Source organism: Myotis yumanensis, unplaced genomic scaffold (assembly GCF_028538775.1).
Source record: "Myotis yumanensis isolate MYYU_CA2020_CCGP unplaced genomic scaffold, mMyoYum1.0.hap1 SCAF_17, whole genome shotgun sequence".
NCBI lineage: Eukaryota > Metazoa > Chordata > Mammalia > Chiroptera > Vespertilionidae > Myotis > Myotis yumanensis.
Genome location: NW_027223768.1, coordinates 1575773 through 1589672, shown reverse-complemented (window position 1 = coordinate 1589672; position 13900 = coordinate 1575773). Strand labels below are relative to the sequence as shown.

At 46.5% G+C, this 13900-nt stretch overlaps 1 protein-coding gene across 2 annotated transcripts in view; it reads left to right on the top strand.

The window, feature by feature from the left end:
- DPYD (dihydropyrimidine dehydrogenase) overlaps positions 1–13900 on the top strand; it is a 347040-nt gene that overhangs the window by 112593 nt on the left and 220547 nt on the right. For both annotated transcript variants that reach the window (XM_070395710.1, XM_070395711.1), the window contains exons 5-6: positions 4908–5069; positions 12383–12579. In XM_070395710.1, the coding sequence (XP_070251811.1) occupies positions 4908–5069; positions 12383–12579 (359 nt within the window). The remainder of the gene's footprint in view (positions 1–4907; positions 5070–12382; positions 12580–13900) is intronic.

The window sequence follows — 13900 nt, the reverse complement described above, 5'->3', positions numbered from 1 at the left end:
AAATTCTGAGCTTATTAAGTAATTATCTTATGCGTTTGGTGTTTTGCGGGAGTCACTGGGCTTGCTTCAAGTCTTGTTTGGGGTCAGACTATTTGGGGTGAAATTGTCTTGAGCTCTTTCTCTCCTCCGATTTATAACTTTGCTATTACATGTGTTTGTTACTGGGAATATAAACTTATTTTTAAAACTCAACTAGCAATTTGACTTGAATATTTTTGCTGTTTAAATTAACAAATGATTTTTTAAAAACAAAGGAACAACCAAAGCCTCCACCATTTTTCTCTGTGTGACTGAATATTAGTAATCAGTGCATGTTGTTTTTTCCAGTGTATTTTAAATTAAATCAGAGAGGGAGTAATTCCCCTCTCTCTCCTGAGTCACGGGTGACGTTGCTTTGTTTTCAGTACCGCATCTTTCAGAAGAGAGAGATACGAAGTTTAATAATACATCCAGACGCTAAATTTCCACCTCAGATCCTAGACACCAAATGCCCCATTAGTATGTGTTCATTTTTGTCTGTTCAGGTAAAAAAAGAATAATATTTAAGCCATAATTCTGGTTACTTTTTAGGAAGATATACAACTTAGTCGAATTTTTAAAATATATTCTTATTGATTTCAGAGAGGCAGGCAGTGGGGAGGGGAGAGAGAAACATTAATGACGAGAGAGAATCATCCATCAGCTGCCTCCTGCACGCCCCCTGCTGGGGATCAAGCTGAGACCGCCTGGTTCATGGGTCTATGCTCAACCACTGGGCCACACTGGCCCGGCAAAAGTAAAAGTTATCTGAAAACAACTTGCATACCTGGCCCATGTTTTGTACCTCAGCGCGTGATTTGAAAACCCCAGTGAGTAACAGAGGAGCTAATGGGTAAGTTAGTGGACAGGAGAACATTCAGTGCCTGTTCTTTTGTGTTGATACACACAACAAACATAGCCAATATTTTTTTCTTTTTGCCTTTTCAGTGTTTGTTTAGCGAAGGGGTACAATTCCTCAGGCTTTAGACATAAGATACCTCCTCGCCCAGATCCCACCGAACAGGCCCGTCCGTGCTCCTTCCCCCAGTGGAAGGTCAGACGCCGGCGACGGATTGAATCGCATGAAGGCGCCGGTTGGAGTGGGTCTGAGTCTGGACGAGGCGGCGGCCGGTGGCTCTGAAGTGCCCCCCACATGTCAGTGTGCTGGCCTTTCCTCTGAGAAAGGCTGGGGGGCTCACAGGCGAGGAGCCAGGCCTCTTGTTGGGGAGGAGGGCGCCGGGAACCGGCCCACTTCCTGGCAGAGGAAAGAATTCCTGTTGATTTTGACGGGTCCGTGGGCAGAGTTGATGGGTGCTCCCTTTTGCACGGGTTTCTGGGGCTCTGGCTCGGAGCACACAGATTCCCGGGGCGGGGGCGGGGGGTGGGGGTCCCTGCCACGTCTCCATGCTTGTTTGCGAGGACGATGGTGAAGGCTCAGCCATGGCTCCGCCGTGTCTTGTTCTGTGGTGTGGCGAGGCTTTCCTTTCTGAGATACCATCCTGTCTTCCTTACATTCCTATCATTTCACTCCATTTCTGAGAATTCCCACATTATCTGTGCAATAATCTTTTAAAAATATATTTATTTTTATTTCAGAGAAGGGTGAGGGAAAGAGATAGAAACATCGATGATGAGGGAGAATCGTTGATCGGCTGCCTCCTGCACGCTTCCTACTGGGGATCCAACCCACGACCCAGGCATGTGCCCTTGGCCAGAATCGAACCTGGGACCCTTCAGTCCGCAGGCTGACACCCTATCCACTGAGCCACACCAGCCAGGGCGTCTGTACCAAACAGTCTTCCCGGCTGGTCCCTGAATGCTGACACCTTCTTGTTGAAAAGTGCCAAACCCGCCCCTCTGGTCGGTAGTCAGGATTCTGGTAATTAGGTGCAAACACTTTTCCCAACTCTGTCTTGGAATCGTCACTTCCTGAGTGAGAGAATGAACTGACGTAGCCAGATTGCCACGTGCTCGATCGCACCAGATGTTTTCTGAACACTCCTGAGTGTTGCCCTGCATGTCTTCCCCTCGCACCGTAGCCCTGTCGCCCCAGAATCGTTTTCACGGCCGCCCATGCCAAGCTGACTCTGCACCGCAGTCCGACACGACTTCTTCCCTCTGGTACCGGCGTCTCGATGTCGGGGAGCAGGCATGGGACGTTTCCAGAAATTGCTATGGTGCTTCTCATTTGTGAAGCCCTCAGTCATTCTTACTAATTTTTAAAATTTTTGAGGCCTCTGACAGTTTTATTTTGGTGTGAGGTTAGACGTGGAGTCGCCGGAGTGTTGAAGAGTCACTAAACGGTTTCATTGTCGGCGATCTGCTGTTCCCAGGAGAGGGACAGACGCTTGAGTATCGGCATCTTCCTGGGCCTTCACAGGTCAGGCGTACGGCTCTGAGTCCCAGCTCGGCCGGGTATCGGCTGTGTGACCCTCTGGCAGATTATTTAACCTTTCCACCTACGTCACCTTGTTTATCGGCTGCACTTCACAACACATTCCTCGGACCGATTCAGAAAATGTGCACTGAAGAACCGTTCTCACGTGTCAGACATGTCTCGGTTGCTAAGGAGACACATTGAATATGACAAATGCAGTTAAATCATTGCGAATGCCGTTAAAAGTATGCATTAAAGTCTATTTTTAAATGTGTTATTCCATTGCAGAATGGCAGTTTGATTCTCTTAAAACAGATTTCAGTATTCTGGTTATGTTTTGCATGGTTTCATCTATTTAGTTTGCCTTTTCTTTGCCTGAATTGTCATCAAGATTATTTTAAAGTTTTTTTCTGCTAACTTCAATGTCTAGGTCACCTGGGCTCTGCCTCATTTACCTCTTATTTTCTCAGATCGTGAGGCATTTAATTGTCTCTTCTTGTGCCTAAAAGTTTTCTTGTTTTTTTTTATTGAGTGCCGTATGTCTTACATAAGATGAGTGGGGATACTGAATAAATAGGAAGGCGGGGCAGAGTGCTGGGAATGGACCAGTGTCAATAAATACCGAAGGTGATTGTTGTTTACCATCATCAGTGGTCTGTAGTCTCTAATAATTGTATTTATGCTTGAGGTTACTCATAGAAGCCATGTGTGTGGTTTCAAAGACCTTTAAAAGGATTGCAAACAAAGCCAAAGGCAAAATAAATGCATGAGTTTCATAGCACTAAGTACCTGCTACAATCTCTTTTTAAAACTGTATTATTAGTGCAGTTTTTTATTTACAGAAAAATTGTGAAGATTGTGCAGAGAACTCCCATATGCATCTGCACGCAGTCTCCCCATGAACATTCGTATTTGAGCACATTTGTTACAATTGATGAAACCTTATCAGTAACTGAGTCTATAGTTGCTTCAGATGTTCTCGTTTCTACCTAGACCCCCGTTCTGATCGAGGATTCTGTCCAGAATAACATCGTACCTGTAGTTCTCATGTCTCCTGAGGTCCTCTTGACTGATACAGTTGTTTTCAAATTATCCTTATTTTTTTATGTACTTGACCGTTTTGAGGATTACTGGTCAGGTCTAAATCTCTCTTTGATTAGGGGAAAAAATGGCCCCGAAATATGAAACTTGTTATTTTTGTTCTTTATTGAGTAAATAAAGACACAATTGTACCATTTTGGGACAAGTTGGGTTCAGCAGCCTCTGGGTACCGTGCGTGGGTCGTAGCCAGGTGTGGGGGAGGGTGTGGGGGAGGGCGTGGGGGACGGGAGCTCGTCAGGTGGCCCAGGAGGACGTGTCCTGAGCGTCGTCTGCACCTTTGGGTAACAGTATGTGAGAGAGGGTGACAATCAGCACGGAGTTCTTTTTTTTTTTTTGAATTTTTACAAAAGTTGATTTGAGCACGTGGGGGAACATAGGAGATGGTTGGAAAGTTTGTAGGGAAATTCTGAGAAAAGGAGCCCGCCCTGTTTATGGGCATTTTCCTCCTTACAAACTTGGCAACCAGGCCTCCGAGCACAGAGTTCTTCACACAGTTTCCCTGCAGACGTCGGGGGAATGACGAGAAAGACCCCCGGCTGCTTCTAATTCAGTGCCACTGTTTTTGTTTTGTTTTTTTAAATTTTAAGATTTAGGTTTTGTCCGGCCAGCGTGGCTCAGTGGTTGAGCATTGATCTATGAACCAGAAGGTCAAGGTTCAATTCCTGGTCAGGGCACAGGCCTGGGTTGTGGGCTCGATCCCCAGTGTGGGGCGTGCAGGAGGCAGCCGATCATTGTTTCTCTCTCATCATTGATGTTTCTCTCTCTCCCTCTCCCTTCCTCTCTGAAATCAATAAAAATATATTTTAAAAAAAAGATTTAGGTTTAAAAGCTTGTACAAGCAGTATATACCTCATTTACCACTGTTAAAAATGAAAATAACTTAGGGCAGGCTATAGCAAGATGCCTTGTAAAGAAAATGATTACAGAACACTTACATTTTAAAGTTTAGTTTTCCAAAATTGATGAATTGTTCATTTATCCCAGCGGTTCTCAACCAGTGGGTCGAGACCCCTTTGGGGGCTGAACGACCCTTTCACAGGGGTCGCCTAAGACCATCGGAAAACACATATATAATTACATATTGTTTTTGTGGTGAATCACTATGCTTTCATTATATTCAATTTGTAACAATGAAATTGGGGGTCACCACAACATGAGGAACTGTATTAAAGGGTCGTGGCATTAGGAAGGTTGAGAACCACTGGTTTATCCATATGCCCTATACTGAACACTCCTAGATGTTGCATCCTCTGCGGGTTATTACTTGATGGGTCCTGATGGGAAGCAGTATTATTGAAAGCCTTGCATCTTTTGTGTCTTGATCTCCAACCCAATTACCTCCTAGAATAGGCCTTCATTTGAGTGTTGAAGGTAGGCTGGTACATCATGACATTTTATTTTATTTTGGCAGAACTATTATGGAGCCGCCAAGATGATTTTCTCGGACAACCCCCTTGGCCTGACCTGTGGGATGGTGTGCCCCACCTCCGACCTGTGTGTGGGCGGCTGCAACCTCTATGCCACGGAGGAGGGCCCCATTAACATCGGCGGGCTGCAGCAGTTCGCTACGGAGGTAAGAGGTGCTCATTGCTTCGTCCCTCTTACCGCGTGGAAATGGGAAAGTGACTTTACAACCGTCGGTGCCGTGTTGATCTCCGAAGCGGTTAGTGTGATAACACAGCTAAGCTGTGCGTTGTGCCCCCGACAGTATTTTTATCCCACAACTTGACTAGAAAAAAAACATGAAATTTCATAAAACCATATGTCAGATGAGTTGCAGCCCCAGAAGGTTAATAAAATACTTTGACTAAAAGTCGCATACATTAGAGGATCTGGAAGGAGAATGGATTCATTAGCTGTACATGGGAGTGTTTCATCTTCACAGTTTGAGATAACACGGCCAGAGGTTAGAGAATTTCCACAAACGCCCTGAAGACTCTTCATCAGCATGAGGTTTTGTGAACTTACAGGTTTGAAGGAGGAGACAGCGAGAGCATTTTTCACTGTTTACTGTGGAAGGTGGGGCCATGGCTTCCTCTGTCAGGAAGCCTGTGTAAATGAGGTGGACTCCCTGGTGTCCCCTCTGCTCTCTGGGGTTTCTTGGGAGTCAGCGGCCCGGTCCGCTCCCATGTATCATGTAAAGGATCAGCTGCTACGGAGGCTCCGCGAAGATTTTGTAAGCCTTGGGGTCCAGTTTGCTAAAAGGCCAAAGTAAATGCCTGTCAGCCCTGGATTTTCCATTAATGACTTCCCTCTCCGGCTCTGTCAACTTCAACCTAACGTCCTCTCTCCTTGTAGGACCCCCGCCCCCCATATCCCTCCAGCTTAAGTCTCACTTGGCTTTGGGTGATAAATCAGGGTTATTCCCCCCCTGCCTGCTGACAGGTCAATTCCCGGGAAGGGCTCCTGGGGATGAGAAAATAGAAACAATTGGAGGTTGTGAGTCGTTGCAATAAATTCTGGGATTTAATTTCCTTTCTTGCCGAGTGCACCATCGCACTGGGCGTACCTGACCAGTGCGAGGCGGGGTCCCCACAACCCCAGAGCGCCCTTCGCTGGTGGAGAAGATTCCCTTGAATTCGCCCACAGGTTTCTCTGGGGACCCACCGTCTCTTCATTAATCCAGGGCGAGCTTGCAAGGGTGGAGTAAGCCAAAGGCACGCGATCTGTATATGAGCTAACATCGCATTCCAAAGCAAAAATAATATGGTAAGGTTTCCTGTGACCCAGGGAGATAGCGAGAGAGAGAGAGAGAGAGAGAGAGAGAGAGAGAGAGAGGCATTCCTCTGAGATCGCTCAGTTGGTTTTAACGGGAGCCCCACCAGCCCTTTCCGAAGCAGAGTCTGTTTATTTAACACACAGCACCGACCAGGACGGCATTCGGTGCCTGTTAAGTGAACCGTGGCATTTAGAACAGGCACGTGTTTTCCAATCTCATCTCAGTATACTTTGTGTACTTATGGCTTCAACTCAGTCTATGAAACCGTTAAAAAAAAATCTCCCAGGGAAACGATGGGGGAGAGCTTTCCATCCGTTCTTGGAAGTTCACCGCTTAGGGCAAGTGATTCTAGAAAGTTCTGTCTTCTCTAAGTCAAAGGGCGGTTTGCTTTAACGTACCACCTGTCAGCAGTGTTGTGACGATCAGCAGAACACACACAGGGTGCTGACGTCCTGCCCGGGAGCGGGAGGAGGAGGATGTGAAGACGCCGCCGCTCTCTCAGACTGTGGATGTGAGCGCTCGAGCCGAAGCCGAGCAGGACGCAAACACGCTGCCTGCTTGGCCGTCTGAGAAAACAGATTGATGTGTGACCTTTCCAGAAATCTCAATCTGCTTTTTTCAACCAAATTAAGTAAAGGTTAGGAGAGCAGACTAAAATAGGGTGATATTTTCAAAATTGTTTTTCCTGTAACTTTTAATAAGTGATTTTTAAAATACCGACTCTGTAGTCTGCCGTTTTTTGGTAAAACCCATACCTTACACTTTCCCATTGGAACCTGGGCGTGCGACACGGAGGGACTGTGGTGGACAAATATGAGTAGCACAGAGGACGCCTGCAGCGGAGTCCGGAGGCCGCTGCCTTGTGTGTGTGGTTGTGTGGTGTGTGTGTGTGTGTGTGGTGTGTGTGGGTGTGTGTGTGTGTGTGGGGGGGGGTGTGTGTGTGGTTGTGTGGTGTGTGTGTGTGGTTGTGTGGTGTGTGTGTGTGTGTGTGTGTGTGTGTGTGTGGTGTGTGTGTGTGTGGTCACTTTACTCGGTCCTTTGCTGGCTGCACATCTGCCGTGACCTTGCTCCAGACACACGTGTGTGCCTTCGGGACACACAGGCCACGGGCTGGTCCCGCCTCTGGGGGAGGCGGTTGGCCCCGTTCAGTGAGGTCTCTCAGTGTGGCTTCCGTAAGACCATTTGGCACTGACAACGCTCATACTAACAGTGTGGTTTGGGTTTTCTCACCCATCACGTGGGGGTTTTGAAGTGTCTCTTCTCAAGTGTAACCCTTGAGGTTTCTGTGTTAACATGTGCGGGGGCACTTCGTTCAGTTTGTGGGGAATCCTGCATTTACCACATTTAACAGGCCCACGCCACTCTCATTGCCTCTCACGTGTAACTAATGAATTGTTGCAACAGGAGAATGAAACGAGCATAGATCTGTCTGCTTGTTTTCCTGAAGTCTGAAAGGATAACTGTAAGTAGATTATTAGCTGCATGCCGAATCCATTTTCTCCCGCTGCTGTTACTGAGCTAGGGAGGCAATGTAGGAAAATTAAAATTAAAATCCCAGGGATCTAACATTTGACTTGAAATGTTAAAGTTAATGAAGGTCAGGGGATTGGCATTAAAATTGCTGCATCAATTAGGCACTTTCAGGAATACATTAGATTTTGATATCTAAAAGTGGTATTTGTTTTTTGCAATAAACATTCTATGAGATTTTTAAAATATATTTTTATTGATTTGAGAGAGGAAGAGGGAGAGCGAGAGAGAGAGAGAGAAACATCAATGATGAGAGAGAATCACTGATTGGCCGCCTCCTGCACGCCCCACACTGGGGATCCAGCCCGCCACCCAAGCAGGTGCCCTGACCGAGAATCCAGCCTTTGACCTCCCGGTTCATAGGTCGATGCTCAACCACTGAGGCACACCGGCCGGGCTATGAGATTATTTTAATACCCATTAAATATGCTCTTTGTACGGCATTACTTCTTGACACTGTACTTTTAGTTTAGTTTTTATACTTATAGTTGAGCATGGGACTGACACATGAAATTCCAGACCCCCTCAGGGAGCTCACTGAGAAGAGAAGTCCTTCTTAGGTGTTGTATGAATTGTATGTCTCGGCGCGTTTGTAATATCACTTCTCACGTGACATGGCCCACCCCGTGTCCCAGCATTGTACACTACTTACACACCATTGCAGACCATGTGCGTTTATTTCTATATTTTATTAAGTGAACTCGGTTCACATTAATTTAACCAGTCCTTACAATACAATAAAAATACAGTATTATAGTTCAAACAGCCAGGCCTCATGCGACTACACGGAAGAACCTCTGACAGTTACTTAAACGACACCAGCACTTATGGTTTGCTTCGGTGCTACAATAATTAGTTTGACAGATTGTGAGTGAAGAAGGAACATGCTTATTCGTTCCTTTGTGACCATTATACTAGGAAAACCCCCAAACTTCTACCTTACCTTTTTGGAACAGGGAGGTCACGAAGAGCCTTCCACGTTTGCCTTGCACAAGCACATGCGAGGAGATTATAGAAAAATCTATACTAATACAGAGCAGAGGATTGCATGTCCTCTCTCCAATAATGTATTTTTGTGATACATCCCGTCCATCATAGAAAAGTGGAGGCAAATTAAAAAAAACACACGTGTGCAGTCTTCAAATGAAATCCAGTTATCAAAGAACAAACAGAAACACTGTGCGGACACCGAAATGTGAGCTTGGATAGGCTCCTGTATGTTTGTCCTCTGGGTTGCTCTGTAAATGAAATGATCAAACACACAGACACTGCCGAAACCGGTTTGGCTCAGTGGATAGAGCGTCGGCCTGCGGACTGAAGGGTCCCAGGTTCGATTCCGGTCAAGGGCATGTACCTGGGTTGCGGGCACATCCCTAGTGGGAGATGTGCAGGAGGCAGCTGATCGATGTTTCTCTCTCATCGATGTTTCTAACTCTCTATCTCTCTCCCTTCCTCTCTGTAAAAAATCAATAAAATATATTAAAAAAAAACAAAACAAAACAAAACAAAAAAACCACACAGACACTTTGGAGAGGACGTTGCTAATCATGAACCCAGGGCAGCGGGAGCAAAGCAGACCATCCCGGCAGACGGGCTGGCGTGCACACCAGTGCCCTCAGCTCCCACTGGGTAGGGTTCGATGAATGAAACCAGCGTCGATTGGGCATCGCCGAGGCCCCAGCGTTGCTGTGAGCTGCTGCTGCTACTACGGGGCCTGAGCACGTTGGAGCTCCTCCGCAATAATACCAGCCAGCAACCGAAGTGTCGACGCCACAGTGGTGCGACGTGCGCTCACATCCTGCCCTGGGACTGAGGGTCCCGCCTTCGTCCATTTGTGTCACTTGGTGTCGGAGGTGATTAGACGTCCGTGCGAAGAAAAGGATCGGGCAGGGGGCGCGCAGCTGCGGTAGATGACAGCGGCGTAGGGCGCCATGCATTTGTGTGAGGTCTCATTTAGTGTGGGGGGCGCCCTTCCAGACACATCAAGGACGTGATGGGTGTGCTCTTTTGTTGTTTTTTTTTTTCCATTTTGGACACGAAGAAACTAAGGATAAAAAAATCACAGTTAACACAGCCCTGTTGTCCTGGAGGGTGGCAGGCACGTAGAACTTGATGATCCTCAGTCAGAATCACCTGCAGGTGAGCGCTCGTCTCCATCTTCTGTGTACGGAGCAGGAGGCCCCACAGAGTTCGTTAACTCCCACGAGCTGGCATCTCCTAGGGCAGGTCTGGAGCACACAGCCAGTGCTCCATCTGTGCGATGTCCCAGGCTCACTGGCCCCAGGTAATGTCACAGTCCCCTGCGCCAGCTCAGGGTGAGCGGGTCTCCTGGCTGCAGGTGCCTGGATTCCACCTGGAGACGCAGCCCCAGGCGCCTCGGCCCGCGCACCAGCCTCCGACCGAGGAAGCGCCTGCAGTGACACAGGTTGTGTCCGATGAGCACGGAGGCCTTAGGCGGTTTCTCGGTGGATGCATGTTCCCAAAAAGCTTGTCCTCTTTTTCCTTCTGGCCGTCGAAGGCTGGTTGCGCATACAGCCAGGTGCCAGGTTTTGTGGGGCCCAGACGGTGAACTTCGTGCTTCATTTATGAAACGTTACAGAGCAGCACTCACTCCTGCAAAATCGAAACCCAGGGCCTTGGAAGGGGTCCGTGCCAGGAGTGCTGGCAGCGAGGGTTTTGCTTTACGGTGGGAGCCAGGGCCTGGCTTGGGGGTGGCTGGGCCACACGCACCTCCAGGAAAGAGTCCAGCTTGTTTATGAAGCAGTTTGACCCACTGACCAATCAGATCTATCAGCTCATGTAGCAGAAACTAAGACGCATCGCCATGATAATGAATGATAACCAGTACTTATCACTAATGCCTTTCACGGGCCATTTAGAAATAGGGTCGTTGTTCCATTAATGTCACCTCACACTTGCCGATTGCCCCAAATCTGCATCGTCTCTGAATAAAATCTCTCCATGCTACTATTTAAAACAGTAGTGTGGAGAGATTTTACACAAAAAGAAGAGTGTTTCTGGGAGAAAGAAAGATGATCATGAAAGGTATACGGTAGTGCCCTGGTGACACGCTCCTCTCGGGGGTATCGGTGCCCGTCATCTCTGTGAAGGTGTGATTTGTGTCTCTCCTTTCGTCTTAGTGTGATGATTAGTAGGAAGGAATGATGTCTTGATAGATTTCACTAAATATCTGACATTTTTCTCCAAAAAATCTTTAGAAATCTATTAAAAATACTCAGTGCTGGCACAATGACTGATAATCAAACTGGGACGGCGTGAAGTGCTAGCTGATTTTCATCGCAATGTTTCAGGTTGTTTTAAAACTACATACGTGTACCTAGAGCTTTAAAGTATAAGGACATGTTTTGGAGGTTTGAGACAGTAATGCTGAAATCGACCCAGATTGCTGGATGGTTAGGATTACTTACTATTGGGCATTTTTTTACTCTTGTGGGCACCTTGCCGTTTAGAATGATGGACTCTCATCGATTTGAGTCTGAGCAACTTAAAAACATGTCGCTTTTCTAAGTCTGTTTTATGAATAGTAGTCGTATTAAGTGATGGCACTGTATCAGTATGAATCCCATGTAAGGCATGGTGCTCTGAGTGAAGATTTAAACCACTTGCTTGGCTCCCAAGTGTAATGATAAGAGAAATATAATAAGTCCACAATAAAAATTAATAGCCGAAGTCAAAAGGCAGATAGAAGCCATTTGCGGCCAGAAATGGGATGGAAGTATTCAGCGGTGAGGAGAGGACTCGGGCCTCTCTCTGCTGGGCTCGGCATCACAGCCGGGGGCAGGGGGGCGTCCGACCCAACTTGTCACCTCGTTGGGCCAATACAACTTCTAAGAAAATGCGCTGCCTATTTCTATTAAAAACACAAATGCACCCGGCCCGTGTGGCTCGGGGGTCCAGTGTCGACCTGTGAACCAGGAGGTCAGGGCACATGCCAGGTTGCAGGCATTCCATCCCCAGTAGGGGGCGTGCAGGAGGCAGCCGCTCAATGATTCTCTCTCATCATGGACGTTTCTATCTCTCCCTCTCCTTTCCTCTCTGAAATCAATAAAAACATATATATATAAAAGCCTAAGCGACTGTTACGACCAAACGACCGGACGATTGGAATGACAGGTTGATCAGTCGCTATGAGAGGGAAGGAGGAGCAGGGGAGCTGGGGAACCGTGCGGTGGCGGGGGCACTGACGCGGCTCCAGCGTCCGGCATCCATTCCTTCTGCGCCCGGCCGGTGATCGTCGCCTCCTCTCCGGACCCCACCACGGCCTTCGGGCCCCGGGCTGGGACAGGGACCTGGGGGTGGGTGGTGGCAGACCTCTCTTTTCCCAGGGCGCTGAGGGCCAGCTCCCTCCTTGGGAGCTGACGGCCAACCTCCCATGCCCCATCCCTCCCCCCAGCCAGCCAACCTCCTGTGGTCCCTCCCCCCCTGTGGCCCTCCCCCCGACCAGAAGGCCCTGATCGCTGGCCAGGCCTAGGGACCCCAGCCTTGCATGAATTCATGCACCAGGCCTCTAGTATGAAAGAAATAAAAATACACATACATTTGGAACATTAAAACAGTGCTGGAGGATGTGATTGTTTGTTTAAAAACGGTAATGATGGCCATTGGTTTCTCCATAGGTGTTCAAAGCAATGAACATCCCCCAAATCAGGGACCCGTCTCTGCCTCCCCCAGAGGAGATGCCTGAAGCCTATTCGGCAAAGATCGCTCTTCTTGGTGCCGGCCCTGCAAGTATAAGTTGTGCTTCCTTCTTGGCTCGACTGGGCTACTCTGACATCACTATATTTGAAAAACAAGAATACGTTGGCGGTTTAAGGTAAGGCCTGCATTCGTAGTATCAGCTATCCTGGGGTAAACCAGTTATGAATATTGTTGGTTCATAATTATAATCAAACTCCAGGCACACAGATGGTATTTTAAATGTGCTTTTTCCAAATGCTCACATTTTGATTTTGTTATTCAGTTTGAATTTGCAGTTGGCTTTAAGCAATATTTACTTTAACGTTCCTCTGTCTCATTCTGTGAATTTAAGAGAAATCTCAGTAAAATATGTTATGGGTAGAGGAACCAATCATATGAAAACTTACGTCATCCCTGTGAGTCTGTCCTCTAGTGGAGGTATGTCTGGAACTCACAGGCAGTGGAGAGGGGAAAGCCCAGCCCCATGGACCATTGGGCGGTTCGTTTTGTGGAGTAGCGGACACATTGTCCTGCTCACATATTTTCAGTGTAGTCTCCTACGTTTTGCATTTGATTAGGCTGGAGTCTACTAAAGATGTCTCATTTTCATGTACATCCACGCAGTTGATCTCATAAATGCCATAAATATAAAAAACAGTGTTTGATAGTAACCAGTATGATTATTGTGTTATCAAGATTCAGTCACGTGGTCTTTTATTTCCATGAAGAGGAATACATGGAAATGGAAAACGTTCATTTGTATCAGTGGCTTTCAGATATTCGAGCCGAGCCTGGAAATTGGATGGAGTTTCCGTTATTTAAAATACACGGAGCTCTGGAGTGGAGGGAGATTGCATTTATGATCATAAAGAAGAAAACTTGATTATACGTAGGAAGTGAATATTGCTTAAAATATTTGGTGTAAAAGTGAGAAAGTATTTGGGCGGTAAGTTAATAATATGACTCAATTTATTGTTATTTTCCCTAAATATCTCATCTTGCTTCAGAAAATCATGGATTGTAATGTAAAGCCATTTTGCATATCTGTTGCTATACTTAGCACTTAAGTTTTGATGGCTACTGAACTATTTTTTAAACAATATATTTTTCATATTTAATAATTACAAAGAATTAATTTAATCAAGCTATGGCTACAATGTGTGCTTATGTTTTTTAATGTTTTATGACAGCAAAAAAAATATGTGTCAGCAAATGTATAAATCTCAATATTGCTCAAATAATACTATGCCAAAACAAAGATAAACTTGCATTAATGTAAAATTATTTGACTGAATCATCAGGCAAAAATATTACATAATAGGAAGACCAGTAAAGGTAGGTAAGGAGCATGAGCCGAAGAAAAAATAACCGGATTGCCAAGAATTAATTATTTTCGTATAGAGACGTTTCACCACTATGAGTTTTAAGGGATTACACATATTTTACAAACTTCTTTA